Source organism: Branchiostoma belcheri, unplaced genomic scaffold (assembly GCF_001625305.1).
Source record: "Branchiostoma belcheri isolate BF01 breed outbred unplaced genomic scaffold, Haploidv18h27 scaffold410, whole genome shotgun sequence".
NCBI classification, from domain to species: Eukaryota; Metazoa; Chordata; class Leptocardii; order Amphioxiformes; family Branchiostomatidae; genus Branchiostoma; species Branchiostoma belcheri.
This window is the reverse complement of record NW_017804033.1, coordinates 60,055-76,992: the sequence shown is the minus strand read 5'-3', so window position 1 is coordinate 76,992 and position 16,938 is coordinate 60,055. Positions and strand designations below refer to the sequence as shown.

The window sequence follows — 16,938 nt, the reverse complement described above, 5'->3', positions numbered from 1 at the left end:
CTCTTGGCGTAGTATATGCAAATTAAGGAAACTGCACATTAATCAGGTATTTGGCCAGTGATAGCACTCGTGGACCTGTAAGGGACAACCACAATTACCCGGCAGGTAAGTGTACCTTTGGGCAATTATTAATTCTCCACCTCCAGCAGAGGCAGCCACAACTCAGGTGAAGAGAGTACCAGCCTTCTCCACCTCCAGCAGAGGCAGCCACAACTCAGGTGAAGAGAGAGTACCAGCATTCTCTACCTCCAGCAGAGGCAGCCACAACTCAGGTGAAGAGAGAGTACCAGCATTCTCTACACACCCTCCAAAAAAATTGAGGGGGGGGGGTCGGGGTGGATGTGGGAACATCCGTACACACTCCTAAAAATTAGTCCGGGGGGGGGAGGGGGGCAGGGGGGAATAATCTGGTATACCACAAACCCTCATACAAACCCTAAGTGTAACATATACACATAACATATACATATACATTGTCCCAACACACAACACACTATCATTAATACTTAGCAGTAACATAGGCAATACTTAACCTATACCCAACTAACTGCACTTTAACCTTTAACATGCTAACCCCAATACAATATGAACAATGCTTTTCATATGCAAATTCACTTAACAACATGGCCGCCCCCAACAGGAGAGAGGCCCCTGCTTGCAGGTGGTCCTTCACGTTGAATAATTATGGCGATGACGACCTGGCACGCTTGCGAAACATCGACCCCGCGGCAATCAAGTTCAGGGTCGTAGGTGCGGAGGTGTCCCCGACCACCGGGACACCCCACCTACAGGGCTACGTCAACTTTTCCAGGAAGGTTCGTACCCCGCAGGTGAAAGGGCACCTAGGCGACAGATGCCACGTGGAAAAGGTCGTCGGTAACGACCATGACAACGAGCGGTACTGCTCGAAAGATGGCAACGTCGTCGTGCGGATGGGACATCCCATCAGACAGGGGCAGAGGAACGACCTGACGGCCGCCACCAATTTCCTACAGGAAAATGACGACGACCTGTCTGCACTGGCGCAAGAAATGCCTGAGACCTTTGTACGCCATCACCGCGGTCTAGAGGCCTATGTCTCGTACGCCCGCCTGCAGCCGGCCCGCGACTTCCTGACCCGCTGTTTCGTCTTCGTTGGGCCGCCGGGATGTGGCAAGAGTAGGTTGGTACGGGAATACCTGCCAGATGACACAACCACCTACTACAAACCGGAAGGGGGCTGGTTCAACGGATACATGGGTCAAAGTGATGTTGTTTTAAACGACTTCCACGGCGACATCCCCCGGCCAACCTTTTTGAATATGGTTGACCGCTATCCGTTGCGTGTACCAATCAAGGGCGGCTTTGTCAACTTTGCCGCAAGAAGGGTTTGGATTACTACAAACATCTTTCCAAACCACTGGTATACCAATGACCACGACCCCGCAGCGATCTTTCGCAGAATCACCCTATACCAGTTGTGGGACGACGCGGCCCAGTGTTTCAACGAGTTGGAATATTCCAACCTCGCACCCGGTCACGTTCTGTACGGATGGCACTATGATTACTAAGAAAAAAGAAATCACATTACAATCAAAGTCAATACATATATACACAAAGAAATGAAAACTCAAAAGCAACAAAAGAAAACAAAGACAAAGACACCTCACACCATCTACAATACCTAAGTCAATAACCCGCTGTACTTACACCCAATTCCGCTAGATGATCCCATACGACCACCTACCCCTGCAGTTCCACCAACGATCGCTAGATGCTTCCATTAAGCCATTAACCAAAGCGTATCATTTTCATCAGAGCCAAAATGGTTGTACATCTGGTTTGCTGCATTCAACCAAGGGACAATTTGCCAAGCAAGGAAAGTGGTGATGCCGGTTGACAAAAAGGCAATCAAAACTGGGGAGGTGGTCACCATTCGCGACAGCCAGGGTGACCACCAGGGCACAGTTCTATTCCACACATCATCAGGTTTGTATTCTTACATCTATCTACATGTACTGTACATGTTAAGTAATTTTTGGCATGTAAATACATTTGTTACTTAAAAATTATAAGAGAAATAGCCTGCCATCCAGATCTGTTTTGTTGCAAGGCTCTTTGACACATACTGACAGGTACAAGGTGGATGGCTACCAGGCTAAGGGAAAGATGGTACCATGTAAATGGCCTGGTGTGTTGACTTCATGGCTCCTATCGTACCATTTTGGGCCATAATAGGATGCCTAGGCCTGTTTTTATTTTTTATTTTTTCGTTCTTAGAAAAATCAGTTAACCAATAAATGAAATTGGTGTGGCCTAATGATAAAATATTTTTTAGAAAAGTCTAACAAGAGTCCATATATAGGACACAACTCCGTGAAGTGGGTATGGTGTTTCTGATATGAGTATGTGCTATCTTTTGAACCATTGATCTGCACATAGTACAGGCCTTTACTACTGCTGCTGCTCGGTTGTACTACAGGTCTCTTAAACCAACAGCTGCAAACTCACTCTATATTCCATATCTGCTTGGACAGTCCTTACAGCCACCTACCGCCTTTTGCAGACATTCCTAGTTCCCCACCTTCAGCAACCACAGAAACATGGGTACCCACCACTATACCACATCTGTCTTTAGCTAGCACCAAAAACAGCATTACGACCCTCGACGGGCACAGGTGCTTCATTGCAGATTATGGTACGACTCATAAGAAAATGAAAAGCATCGAGAGAAAAGTGGCAACTTTGCACGGACAGGTTCAGGCCTTTCTGGACAGTACAACAACCTGTATAATAATTGACAGGCAGGCGATTCAAAACAGGCTGATTTTAGGAGAGAGAATGAGTGATATCCTCAACAAACTGAGGGAGAAGAACGTTCCCCTGTTTGATGTTGCTGATTTCTCCATAAGGAAACTGGATTTAGACTGAGGAAGGGGATACTGAAGTACTTCGATTGGATTTAAGTGTTACATTACAATCTGTTTAATAATATGGTAGTATTAGTTCTTAGAGTAACGAAGGTCTCAATTGTATACAGATCGACAACTGTGTTAATTAACCAATAGATGATGAAGTTAGATACTATACATCAAGGGCAAATTGCACAGAAAGCTGACCAAAAAGCATTAGAATTGTTTCAAGATTTAGGCTTTGTGTCAAGCAATTCATTTTGCGAAACAAGACTAAAACAAAATTGTGTCTCTGCATAGAATGTACATGTAAGACCATAGTTTTAGGGCGCAATCATGAAAAACAGTATATTACACATTAGCTGTCTGCCTTTGTTTTATGATGTGAACAGGTATGTTGGATTGTTTCATAGGAAGACTCTGTATATCTTATTAGAATAATACATTAAGTACAAGCATCTTACCACAATATCTGTCTTTTTAGATCTCATCAAGCAGCTGGAGGCCTTTGTGGGTCTGAAAACACTCAAGGAGCAGATGGCCATGTTTGCCAAGGGCATCTTCATGCAGCGGAGAGTGGGCCGCAGTGCAGACATGGGGGGGGGGGGGGCTGCACATGGTATTCACTGGAAACCCTGGGACAGGGAAGACAACTGTGACAGTGGCCCTGGCAGGTAATGATTACTTTTCAAAAGTACTTTGCTTCCAGATAGCACTACCAGGCATAGTTAGAAACCAAATGAATAATATGGAGGATGTCTGCCAGGGAGAACGACTAGCTTGCCTCAGGGACAACAAAGACTGGTATTTGAAGGCACTGCAACAGACCAGGGGTACATCCCAATTGCACCCAAAATAAAAGTTTTAGTATTCACAATTCGGTGTATCTTTATCTGTTTAGAAAATTCTAGGTTTCCAAAATATGAATAGTGTTTTTACGTTATTTGACACAGCAGCTAAAGCATGCAATGAATGTTTCTTGACAAGAAGACCCTTGGAATGCGATTCTGTATATTACCTAGTGAGATAATTACTCAAGATCAGCTCCTTATTTCCACTTTTTCTTCTCTCAAGAAGGTTTCCTCTACAAACTGGGGATAACCAAGAAGACAGAACCTGTTGTGGTCCAACGGGGGGACCTGGTGAGCAAGTACATCGGTCAGACTACCGAAATGACACGAAGGAAGATTAACCAGAGCAAGGGTGGAGTCATGCTTGTGGACGAGGCCTACCGGCTACAGCAGACAGACTCGTCATCCAGGGACGTTGGCCGGGAAGCCCTCGAGGAGATCATGAGTGTCATGGAGGATGGTGATCCCATCATGATTTTCGCAGGCTATCCCGCGTTATCTGTTAATCCAGGAATGAAGTCAAGGATAGCCTACACTTTCCCTTTCCCTGACTTCAGTGTTGAGGAACTGGCCAACATCATCAATGTCGAGTGGCACTCATCACCACCTTAAACGGATGTGGCGCGTCTTCCAAGGCGAATTTTAACCAGAGTTCCGTCCCATCCAAACACACTCGCCATCTTGAAACGGCGTGGTTTTACCACCTGATAATGAATCACCAGAATTTGCATATTTCTTTATTACTAATTACGTAGAAAATTAGATTAATCGTAATGTAATAATTAAACAGTCGATCACCATGTCGTGAGTCTATGTGGCCGTAATTGTGTTATGATTTCCTTGTTATGACATGTTTAGGCTCGTCCTACAGGGCATTTAATACTCAAGTATTAAGGATGAGCTATAAATGTCCATGTATGTGATGCCCTACTGGGATCTCTGTGTAAAGGAATGTTTGGAAAGTACCCAACTTTTTGTTCTTTGTCAAGACGTAAATCATTAGTTTCCTAATGTGCTATTTTTGTCATTTTAGAATTACAATGTTTGCCTATCATTAAACATTGTGCAAGGACATGGCAGATGCTGGTGTCATGAAGTTAGTACTACTAACGTACAAGTTCCGATTGGCGTGGCACTCCTTTGTTCAGTTGCTCGACATTCACTATGATGTGGATTTATGTGCCCTCTTTGATTGACTGCACTAAGCAACATTTTCTAATATAACTAGATTGGGCCAGACTGTAAGAATGGGACTTGTTGGCCTTGGAGATTTTCAACTTTGACATCGACATAGAGCTTTATGACGATGTTTTTATCGGTATGTATTTTTTAGACATGTTTATGTGTGTGTTTGCGTGTTGGTATGCTTGTCTTTTGTGATTTTCGTTTTGATGCTTAAACCTTACGGCAGTTTTATCCCTTCTCCATCTCATGACGACCCTATGCCGGCTATGGATGAGGTGGCGGCGGTGGAGTGGACACCGATGACTCCACAGCCCGCCGACACGGATGTGATTGAACCGAACCACATGGCCGTGGTCTCGTCCGGGGGATGGGCCCCTGAAACTCCGCAGCCGGAAGATCACGGCCACGTGCAGGGACACGTCTGGGACCAGCCGCCGGCACAGATCTACCCGGTCCACGACGGCGCCGCTGACTACGGCCACGTGCACGGCGTCTGGGAGCAGCCGCCGGCACAGATCTACCAGGTCCTCGACGGCGCCGCTGACTACGGCCACGTGCACAGCGTCTGGGAGCAGCCGCCGGCCCACCACCTCAACAACCACAACCCCGCCCCCTCACAGAACCCTCCAGAACAACCGAATGGAGGAGAAAGGCCGAGGCTGGGCAAGGGAGGGGAAAGGAGTACACATGCAGGGTGTGTGGCCAGGCTAAGACATCTGAGGGCCACACACAGTACCGTGGGCGCAGTGGCCTGACTGTACGTCGCAGAATACTAGTATTTGAAAGATGATCGAATATTCTGAGTACGTTGTTCACAAAGACAGTCTTGGGCTATACAAGCTATCGTCCACAGATGCGGCCACCATCACAGCAGCCATCAGAATCACCCTCCTCCCGACAGGCAGTCCTCTACATCTGTGCTGGGGACAGGCTTATGATGGAGCTGGTAACATGAAGGGTCACCGTTCTGGAGTAGCAACAAGAATCAAGAGAGAGGAGCCTGCAGCTGTTCCGGTACATTGCTGGGACCATTCACTCTATGTATGTCTGCGAGATGCAAAGGACAGTGCAGGAGAAATCGACTCCCCAAAGCGAGAGACTGTTCAATCAACTGGCTGCTGGAGACGACAAGTCAAGTGAAAAAAATTACCAACCATGATCGGGCCCATGGCACTTGTCCAGGACAAAAACAGTCGTATTTAGCACTTGGTCTATAAGCTATCGTCCACATCACAGCAGCAATCAGTCACCCACGGTCGGAAGTACAGGGTCCAACACAGCCCAGGTCTTATTTCTAGATTATCGTAGTGGAGGAGTCTACGTTACCCCACGTCACATGAAGAACGAGTAGAGACCATCAAACAACATTTCGTGCTAGAGATTGACGCTCCTGTAAGGAAGCTGGGAGGGGGGAATACTGAGGTTCACAACTGGGAGAACCTGAATAAACACTTTAAGAACTATTCCAAAATGTATGGGTTGTGTTGAAAAAGGTAGTAGCAAAGATCAAGCACATGTGACGAAGTAACTGCGTATTCAGTTTTTTTTTTAACATTTCAACCGACAAACTTTTCTCTCAGCTTTCTGTCAAAAGGTGTTAACGAAGAGTCACTTAATCATTTTGCCTATTATAAGTATTGCATTCATTATTTTGAATAATGACGTTCTTCCTCAGCGACTCAACGCAGAACACCACGCAGCCGTTGAACGGATCGGAATGAAAGATAAGAAGGGTATGGAATGGGCAATGAAGAAGGCCATGCAAGCCATACTCAGCTGCTATGCTGGTGACCACAGCCAGTGCCACAAAGACTCCCTTGCATGCAGGCATCCGTGTGAAAGTTCGAGAAGACTAGGGGACTTCTACGTCCGGACAGCTATGACTGATAGAAGGCATCATGAAGATGAGACTCGGACCGGACATGCTGGAAAAGACGAGGCATGCGGCCGACACCAATAAAGCTGAATCTGTGAATCGTCAAATCACAAAGAGCCAACAAAAAAATATTACCCGTTTCCGCACGCTTGCTGGCAGGATAGCCTCTGCACTTCAATAATGGCAGACGAGTGGGGTACAAGCGGTGTTCACCAGTCTGGCTACTACTACCAGTTCCAACCCCTTGTGACCAGCATCCCCTTGCCAAGTTACCGAGACTACTCATCGACAATACCGTCGGCGGATTTGCCTCCGCCCATGCAACAAGGTAAATTATCTATATTTATATCGTGTGTGTGTATATATATATATATATATATATTGATTTTTTATATGAAAACAATCACAAGAGTGTCTATTTTTCACAAATCAGTATTGAAGTTATTCAACTGATGATGCGTTGTGTTTGTTTTGCCTTCATGCGGGGAATGTACGTGAAAGGGGAAATCGCACCACAATATATTATAGTATACTTATGGTTTTGAATATTTTCATTTAGGTCCTCTCACGCAGCTAAACACCATCCCCCTGAAGGAGTGGCTGGGGGCGAACACGACCAACAGGAATGACTTGAATGTGAGTCTTAGTTTCCTATGGCACAATTTTTCCTAGAAAGCCCCCCTCCCATTACATGTTATATACGATTCAGATACACCAATTCATTAATAGTGGACAATCAGGCCCCTGAAGAAAACGGAGCGAGAACACCACTAAAATCGTGTTCCAAAATGAAACTACACAGAACCGCTTCGTACAGGTGATCCCTTGTTCACTAGAATATTCTCTTTGGCAAACTACAACCAAATTTGTGACAAGATCAAGTATATAGCAGCAAATATTTCAATGCATGGTAACTGTTATTCTTTCTTTTCTTTTCTTTTGGCCCCCTTGCGTGTTGTCGCTCATTATTGCTATTTCTCCCAGGTAGCAGCATTTCTTTTGTGGTTCTGTCTCCTGGTTCAGGGCAAACAATTCAAAGCCAGCCACCAAAGGACATTTACAAACGGAGACTACAAAAGGAGAAAGAAGTTAACCAACCTTCACGGCGTCGAAATCCGCCTTGCATTGTCGTCATGCAAGGTTTGGTACAAACGTATTGAGTTTGTGAAGGAGGTAGGCATCAGAAAGCAGCCCAAACAGGGCAGACAGCTGAAAGCCTGCCACCTCAGGTTCTTGGACAAAAGGAACGATGGCAACAAGATAGCCGTGCTCCAGCAGCTCATAGACGGGAAGCTTGAGTACGGCTTTGGTAAGAGGGCATTTAACGTATACCGTAGGGGGAAGTCTGGATTCCCTGTGTTGCTCTAGCGCGAGCTGGACAGGCATGGTTAGGTTTCTTGATCGCTGACATCGAGAAACTCTCTTGTGCTCTCTATTTCATTGATTTATGTATGACCAGGTTATTCCAGTCCATGTTCCCGGAGCCAACAGATTTTTCAAGAAAAACACCTGCTCATGAGATTGTGGAAAAGTAAACTCATTGACTATTTGATTGTTTACATAATTTTCACAGATCCCAGACCCGAACTACGAGGCCCAACAGCGGGCTTTTCAGACGTGGGGGAGGAACCAGGCCCTCAACAGGCTAGAAAAGGTATGGACCGATGAAGCCCATCCAATGTTTGAAAGGAAGGAAGCGAGGGCTAAAAGGGAGTAGCTGCTCATGCTTTTTGACCGTTTGTTTTTGTTTGCATTGTAGTCTATGAAATATTATATTGTTGGCATGCAAGCCACATGATTGCTAAATTACATGGTTGTTAAGGAGCTTTCACCTTACATGATGCTAGCAGAAAAGAAACTTTAGAGACTAGTTTATATGTAAACCAACCTACGTCAGTCTGACTGACAAGCTTACGGTTTTCATACGCAAACTTACTGATCTGTCGGCTGCATTCATCGCACCAGTATGATTTCTGACACATTGATTCTTAGACTGGTCTCGCTGAAGTTTACTCTCCACATTTTGTCTCCCCAGGGTGTATGGAGAGTTTGAGAGAGGAAAGAGGAGACGGCAGGGCAGTAGAGCTACCCTCTGTGAATCAACAAGTGACGCTTGCTGTCACTACAGTAAGTGCGATATAACGTGGATGAAGAGGATGAAATGAATGTCTCATAATGAATGTGATTTCGCATCCTTAAGTTCCAACTGACGTAATCGTTTGTCTCGGGTAGATGACGTCAGAAGGATCAAAAAATTTCTATATATAATGTGTCAACATTTGCCCAGTTGCCACCGAGATCCATTTTAAAAGAAATTACAAACGAGGGGGGTTGGTCCTCAAACTTTCTCTCTACCTTCACACCAGCCAAGCTTAATCAGCCGGCGACAACCAGTATTGCTTCCAGCCACCTAGTCTCGTCAACAACCTTGCCATCAGCCTTAGATGCTTTTTTTAAAATTTGTTAGCGGTTTGGACGAAAGGCAAAAAAGATGAGATAAAAAATATTTGCAACAAAGATGCATCCTATATGAACTGGTTTCAATGCAAAATCTATAGACTTTCTCTTCAAAAGCTGGGCGGACAGGGTCAAAGGTAGACACTTAAACCTGGAAGGACACATCGATAGACCAATTCCTATGGGGAAGCTGCGTACTTTTGCCAGCGGTAACCGCGACAAAGTAATAAACTTTCTTAAATCACTGCGAATGTCGACGTAGACAATGTTGATCCGGGTGGACCAGACACATGCGTACGTTTAGTGCGAGAAAGGGAAGCTAGAGAGAGGCATCCGAGAACTCCGCCGGTATGGTTGTTACAGTCACCCAGAGCATTTTGAAGAATATTCTCGGCTTCAATCACAATGATCATAAGTACCACAAGAGTACTTTAATCTGACACCATTTCTAAAAAAACGTATGAAAGATTGTTTTGAGACCTTAACATCCAACAAACCCATCTAACTAAGCTGAACCAGCCCCCACTGAGCCAGTGGCACAGTCCCCGAAGTCTGGGTTTCCAAGAGGCTGGACAGCTGTAAGAATGGACCTAACCCTAACAACCCTGAGTAAGTTGGACAAACTTCAGTGATACGTCAACCAATTGCTCTGTCACCAGTTTTTACATCCAAATAAGATGTTGAAGGCTGTAATGAATAGTTGATTTTCATCATGTACGACTTTCCCGTGCACGGCTGCTGGTGTGTTATTTGGGATGGTCCTCACAGCTAATCCATGTTGTTTGATGATCTCAGGTGTTGCTGTAGAGAAAACACAAATATAAGGAACAAAATTAGTATCATTACACTAAGAAACTTTACTTGAAAGTTAGTGATGATCTAAAAACACGGCATTAGTTGGTCAGGATGGCTCTTGGAGGGGTTAACATCAGCGGTTATATATCTGAATCCTGAATAACTACTATCTCTACTATATTACTTCTAAAACTAACAACCTGAAATATACTATTACTAACATCTTCTTCGTTGCTTAAATATGCACCAAGACTACACAAATACCACTAATAAGAAAATATGTGTTTTGCTGCTAATTATTTGGAACAAGTCTTCCGAGAATATTGCCACGTACACAGTTCTCGCCCGGCAACACGTAAACAAGATAATCCATCACAGATGTCAGCGCGCCCAGCCTTACAGAATCTGGGCAAGTTTAGTCGTGAACAGTTAAAAACGGTCGTAATATTATGAACAGGACGTTTGATTTTAAAACAACAGTAAACTGAAGATTAGGGACGATAGGTTTGGACTAGGAACAAAAGGTTTAGACGAACTGACATGGTGGCGAGGCACATTCCACAAACTGCCAGTAACAGAACACGGAGTGGCTTAACGGCAAAATCAATCGTCTTTCCTCCACAAGAACATGTCGAAATTTACATACGAATAACCACAGCATCTCAAAGATCATTCTACGCACAATGGCCGTCAAAAAAGCGACAATTTGTAAAGACAAAGGCGACTGAAATGAAGTGCCCACCTCTCACCACCGCCCTTCCTCTCCAACTAAAGCTGGGTGGTGGTGCGACGGACGACAAGTAATTCTGACTATATCCATCCGCCGCAGAACCGGTCAGATATCGTAAATACCAACAAATAAATCATACGAAGCAAAGACTATACTACTATTGCTTCAAAAATATAACACAATAAGAAAAAAAGGCAAAATGTTTAAAGCGAACACTTACTACCAGATTTGTAGTCCTTGTCACGTACTACTTTCTGGCGGCACATGTGTACATCCTGTCTAGAGAGGATATTCGGTGGCGTGGCCCAAGGAGGCTCACTTAGGGTTTGTGACGTATCAGTATCTGAACGAGACAACCATATCGTCCTGGTACAAGAACAAGACAAGGAACCAGTAGCCTCCTTCGCAGTCTTGTTGGGCGTCGGCGTTATTTTTTCTCTCTCCGTGGCAAAAACTCCTCGGCAGCAAATCGTCCCTCGCGGCCGCATATCACTCGCGTCGCTGAAAGAAAAAATAACGCCGACGCCCAACAAGACTGCGAAGGAGGCTAAAGAACCAGCAGGTTACCTTGCTCTTGCAGGGTCTTAAAGTGACGGTTAGTCCCCGCTACTCCAGAACCGTCAACAAAGACAAACCTTCCACCAGCACGCCAGCTGCCCAGTGCGCCATCTCCTGTGCCCACTTCATCAAAGTCCCATCTGTTTGAGGAGCCGGAAGACAGAGGTGGCCTTGCAGTAGTGCGGGGGCCGGGCCCACCACCTCAGCAACCACAACCCCGCCCCTCACAGAAACCCCAGCTTTAGCGCAAGGTCCATGATAAAGTACTCAGGGAGGTGAGATGGCCACACGAGTTCGTGTTCTCAAGCCTAACACCGGTGATCCCGGAGACAATTAGGGGTAAGGCCGGAAAACCCCGGCGGAACATGGCGTCAGGTGGATCAAACTTTACATAAACCAGGTGTCAATGTCTGTATTCCACTACTGACATGGCAGTGACAGACAAGCAAATGGCTTACAGTATTAACATGTCTGAGGGCAAAAAATTAAGAAAGAAGGCACAGAAAACGTCAAGCACTATTCACTGCAGCAATGTAATAATAAATCCTCATGTTTTCTTCTGCCGGGGAGCAAAATCTTTGGTTTGTGAGACATTTTAGAGGTGTTTAAGACAAAAATAGCTACACAATCACCTGAAGTTTTAGAATATCTTTAGAGCCCTTATGACATTGTCAGGCTCTGAAATTATGACAGGACACTTGCTTGATTCTGGGTAACACACAAAGTCAACCAAAACGGTAAAGAAAAGTCCACTTTCTCGTGGGAACAAGGCAAGCCACACAGTCACAAACACACACCAAGACACGCTCAGGTGAGAAATGGCTGAGCCAAGCACTCCATCTGGTGCAAGTTCTCACTCCCCCGGCTGAGTTATCCTTATAAGTGGAGGATGGGAAGAACCAGCCCATACTCGATACGAGGAATTATTGTGAAGACAGCTATCCATCCAAGACATCTCCAAGACAACATGGCACGCAAGAGAAAGAAGAGGCTGCAACATGGCAGCCAGTTCAGGCCTGGTAACAGACCATGGAACAAGGGCCTCGCCATCTTGCAAGCAGAGACGATTTCTTCATTTTGTCGGCCAACTGAAGATCAAGAGAGTCTATATGTCAAGAAAAAACAGGCAGGGAAACATCCTACAGAATGACATCGAAACTCTGAACGCGGTGGGGAGTAGAATGGTCCTCCGTCCAGCAAAGCTTCCAGGTCACAGCAAGATCACAAGGCTTGTGGGAGAGAAAGAAGACAGGGATGACGTGGATGGGTATCGCATCTGGCATGCCAAGATAGCTGTCCACGCCTGTGTTAGTGCACACAGAGAGCATGACAAGCGCCGACGAAAGAGGAAAAAAAGGCTTGGCTACTTCAGAGACACTGGTGTGTGACACCGGCCAGTACGAATCACCCAGCAGAAAGTTCTATCGTGAGGTTGCAAGAAATGGAGTAGGTGCCAAGATGGCTGTGCCTAACCTGGCAGTGCAAGTTGCAATGTTCAACAGTCCCATAGGACCAACGGTACTCAGAGAAATAGCAGCTACCCTGGAAATAGCAGTACCGAGCAGATCTGGACTCCAGGACAGGGCTAACAAGTACAGTGACCTGATGGTTGAGGAAAACGAGAAAGACTTGCAAACCTGGCGGGAAACAGTGCAGAACATCCATGTGGAGAAAGGCAACACTCCCGACAGTGGCCTCCCTGTTGAAGACGACACCCGCTACCAAACCCCACTCCGCAACGCAAGGGGAAAGAGACCAGGCCAGCCGAGCCCCAATAGTGTGACCAATGTGGTTGAGAACGTGACGCCATGGAAGGCTGTCATTGGGTCCCTTGTCAGGAACAAGATTAGTCCTACCTGCAACATGAGTAAGGCTTCAGGGACGTCACCCCCACCCCACAAATGCTCAGCCAACATCCCAGAGGAGGCCGTCATAGGGGATGAGAAACAAGCTGCCAAGGAAATTGCAAAAATGTTCCTTACTGGTCCCAATAAAACACCTGTCGGTGACACTACAGAAGATGGGGATAGCAGCTTATCCACTGGCATGAAGGAAGTGATGGAGGAAGCAGGACACGAAGTCAAGGCCTTCAAAGACATTGTCCACCTGTCTAAAAGTATCAAAAGGAAGGTGACCACAGGCTCCTGGTCCAAGGAGATGTTCCCGGGACAGAACCAGGATGAGAAAGACAGGGTCAGGAACCGCTTCGGTGATGACCTGAGCAAGCGACTGAACGCTGAATACAAAGCTTTTATGGTCTCATTCCGGTATTCTTCCGCGTGGGTACTCTAAAGTAGATCGTACTAAAAATTAAATGCGTGTATGGATGTGTGTTTATATCCGCCAGAAATTGCATTATAGCTAAGTCAGTTGGCGTAAACCGCTTGAAAAAGACATTTGTTACGAAAAGTAAAAGCTAAACTAATGACAAACAGAACAGTAAAACAATCTTTCGTTACAGAGTCGCGTGGCTTTCATTGTCGCAAAAAGTGTCAATGACATTACAATGTCTTCCGCTCTGGCGCTAATTGGTTGAACAAACACTCCTACATCTATCTGGTTCGCACAAACGGACAATATTCACCCATTCCGTGTTCTAGGTCTTAGAGCTTACAAATACTGTTCCTAGCTATGGCTACGCCAAATCATAGCTTTTTTGCGAAACGTCCGTCGACGGATGATGCTGAAACATTGCGAGCGAGGATTGCAAAGAAGTCTGTCCCCACGCCGCGAGGCTGTGTGATTTGGGCCGGCGCGACTACCACACGGGGATACGGGAAGATGACATTGACAAAAGATGGACGCTAACTTCACACCGGGTCGTATTTTTCCTGAACCCTGACTTGCCTAATTTGGACCCTAAGATGCACGTCAGCCACCTGTGCCACAACAAAATGTGTGTAAGTCCGGCCCACCTGTCCTACGAACCAAACATCGTGAACCAACAGAGAAGAAATTGCTTCGCCGAAAGACGGTGCACTGGCCATACCGTATATCGAGATTGCATCACGGAAGAATAGATACACGTAAGTGACGTTCGATACATAAAAGTTAGCTACATATGATACCCATACAGTGACTTTTCATAATATAACTGTACATACAGGCTGCACGGACCGTCGACGCCGCTGCCCCCCCCCCAGCCGAACGTACCTCTCAAAGTAAAAAGAAGGCGTACCTGTGGCTTGAGCGCTCTGCATTACACCGCGCATTTTTCACTGTCTACTTACTCTGAGCCCTGGGTGAAACATCATGACGACTCCTTCAACCCGGGAGATAAAACGTATCTCCGACCTTGTGGATTCCCAACTTCAAACAAGCTTTGAGAAGATGAAGATGGATTTCTTGGACGCTGTCAAGCGAGACATTATCGACGCCATTAAAACCGAGGTAAAAGTCGAGCTTGACGATTTGAAAATGTCCCTAAACGCTGAGATGTCTGATCTGAAACGCACCCTCGTTGAAAAGGACAAGGAAATCGAAAAGCTAAACGCCCGCTTGGCCGCTGTCGAGAACCACGCGAACAGAAACGAACAGTACAGCAGGAAAAATTGTCTGTTGGCGTTTGGAATCCCCCCTCCCCCATCAACGGAAGGCGTCATGTCGGAGAACTGTGCAGAGACTTTCATTGAGTTCAGCAAGAACCACCTGGACATCGACATGCAACCCTCTGACATTGACATCGCTCACCGAGTTGGTGGATCTAGGGATGGAGTGAAGCCCATTATTGTGAAGTTCTCAAACTACACTAAACGAAGCCAAGTTTACTCGGCGAAGAAAAATCTCAAGGGGAAAAGGAACATCATGGACAAACCATTCGTCATCAGGGAAAATCTCACCAAGCGCAACCTGGAACTGTACAACGCTGTCAAGAGACTACCACAAGTCGGCAACGTCTGGACCAAGGACGGGAAGATCTACGCCAAGGTCATCCGAGACGGTGGCACTTCTGAGATACGCCGGTTTGACTCTGATAACGACGTTCACCAGTTTGCGAACACGTCAAACGACTGATACTAACCGTCTTTTGATCTCCTGTATGGACAGGTATCTTCCGTAACTCGAATTATTGATTCGTCCTGATATTTCCATGCATGACAACATGATTAAAAACTGATTAACAATTGCCCCTGGCTCTGCCGCCTGACTTAGTTAATGTTCGCGGTGTAATTAAACGAGCCTGCCATATACCTCCTTAGGACTTATTGTTTTTGTGATAGTTTTTTATGTTTAATGTTATGTTTGATGCTTTGTCTTATGTTATGTTGTTTATGATTTGTTTGAAGCGCATGTCCACCCCTCCACCCCATGATTTACGCCTTTGTGTTTTGTTTGCCGGGGGGACCCGAGGGCTAAATGCCTGTTGATCTTGATCATTACAGGGCAGCTATTGGTTTATTTTACATTTCTAAATACGGTATTACCGTGACTGTTCGTAGACAGGTTAAGTTTGTATTTTGTTCTTGTTCTTTATTGTTTATGTTTTATTGCTTCTTGTTTTTGTTATTGATCATATTATCATATGATGTGCATCCAAACCCCGGGCCTGCCAAGTATCCAGGAACATCCAAACACCTTAACATACTCCATGCCAATGTCAACAGTATAACCGCTGGAACTAAATTAGATGAGCTCTCTCTTTTATCTCACCTTTTCAAACTTGATGTAATCGCCATCACTGAAACTTGGTTGAGCAGTGCTATCTCTTCTGATAGCCTGACCATCCAGGGTTTCCAACCACCCATCAGACGGGACCGAAACAGACACGGTGGCGGTGTTCTCATATATATTTCATCTAATATTGCTTTTTCACGACGCACTGACCTTGAGCCTCAACTCTTCGAAGCAATTTGGGTAGAACTGAAATTTAGATCTTTCAAAATACTGTTATCTGTTTATTATAGGCCACCCAGCCAAGATGCTCACACGGCTGATGAATTCATCAACACCTTTTCTGACTCTGTCCAGGTGGCAAAATCGTCCAATCCCGACGCGATTGTCATTCTTGGCGACTTTAATGCCAAACACGAACAGTGGTGGCACCGTGACCTGACCTCGTCTGTTGGCGCCAAACTCTATCAGTCATCACAGTTTTTAAACCTCGCCCAAATCGTCAATCAGCCCACTTGTGATCTTTCTCAAAACCCCTCCCTCATTGACCTGATCTTTACGGATGCTACTAATTATGTAGATTCTACTACAGTCCATGCCCCCTTGTCAGGATGTCATCACTGCCCGACCATTTGTTCTATGTCCTTGTCTCCTTATACACCGAAACCTTATCATCGTACTATCTGGGATTATCAACATATAGATAAAGAGAGGCTATTGTCTTTCTGTTCTTCCTTCAAGTGGAATGATATTTTTCTTTGTTCATCTGTAGACTCAGCCGCCGAAAAATTATGCGAGCTCATTCTCGAAGCCAAGCAACAGTGCGTCCCCAGCAAAAAAATATTAATCAGACCGAAAGATAAACCCTGGATTTCCACAGAAATTCGTAAACTTATGCGCTCTCGCGACAAACTACACAAACAAGCCCGGCGTCTCAACACACATGCAAATTGGGTTGCATACCGTAAGGTACGCAACAGACTC

General features: G+C 45.6%; 2 protein-coding genes across 2 annotated transcripts; both read left to right on the top strand.

The window, feature by feature from the left end:
- The first annotated feature begins 623 nt into the window (after window positions 1–623).
- LOC109477929 lies at window positions 624–1,550 on the top strand. The gene has a single exon (XM_019779392.1). It carries the CDS (start codon window positions 624–626, stop codon window positions 1,548–1,550), a length of 927 nt encoding a protein of 308 aa, XP_019634951.1.
- A 318-nt stretch (window positions 1,551–1,868) lies between these two features.
- LOC109477928 (protein CfxQ homolog) lies at window positions 1,869–4,354 on the top strand. Its single transcript, XM_019779391.1, has 3 exons — window positions 1,869–1,968; window positions 3,376–3,510; window positions 3,966–4,354. Exons 1-3 carry the CDS (start codon window positions 1,869–1,871, stop codon window positions 4,352–4,354), a joined length of 624 nt encoding a protein of 207 aa, XP_019634950.1.
- Window positions 4,355–16,938: the final 12,584 nt, after the last annotated feature.

Coding starts and splice junctions, on each gene's coding strand:
- LOC109477929 (XM_019779392.1), top strand. CDS start 624: ATGGCCGCCCCCAACAGGAGAGAGGCCCCTGCTTGCAGGTGGTCCTTC.
- LOC109477928 (XM_019779391.1), top strand. CDS start 1,869: ATGCCGGTTGACAAAAAGGCAATCAAAACTGGGGAGGTGGTCACCATT. Junction 1,969..3,375: donor TCTATTCCACACATCATCAG/GTTTGTATTCTT, acceptor CTGTCTTTTTAG/ATCTCATCAAGCAGCTGGAG. Junction 3,511..3,965: donor GGGGGGGGGGGCTGCACATG/GTATTCACTGGA, acceptor TCTTCTCTCAAG/AAGGTTTCCTCTACAAACTG.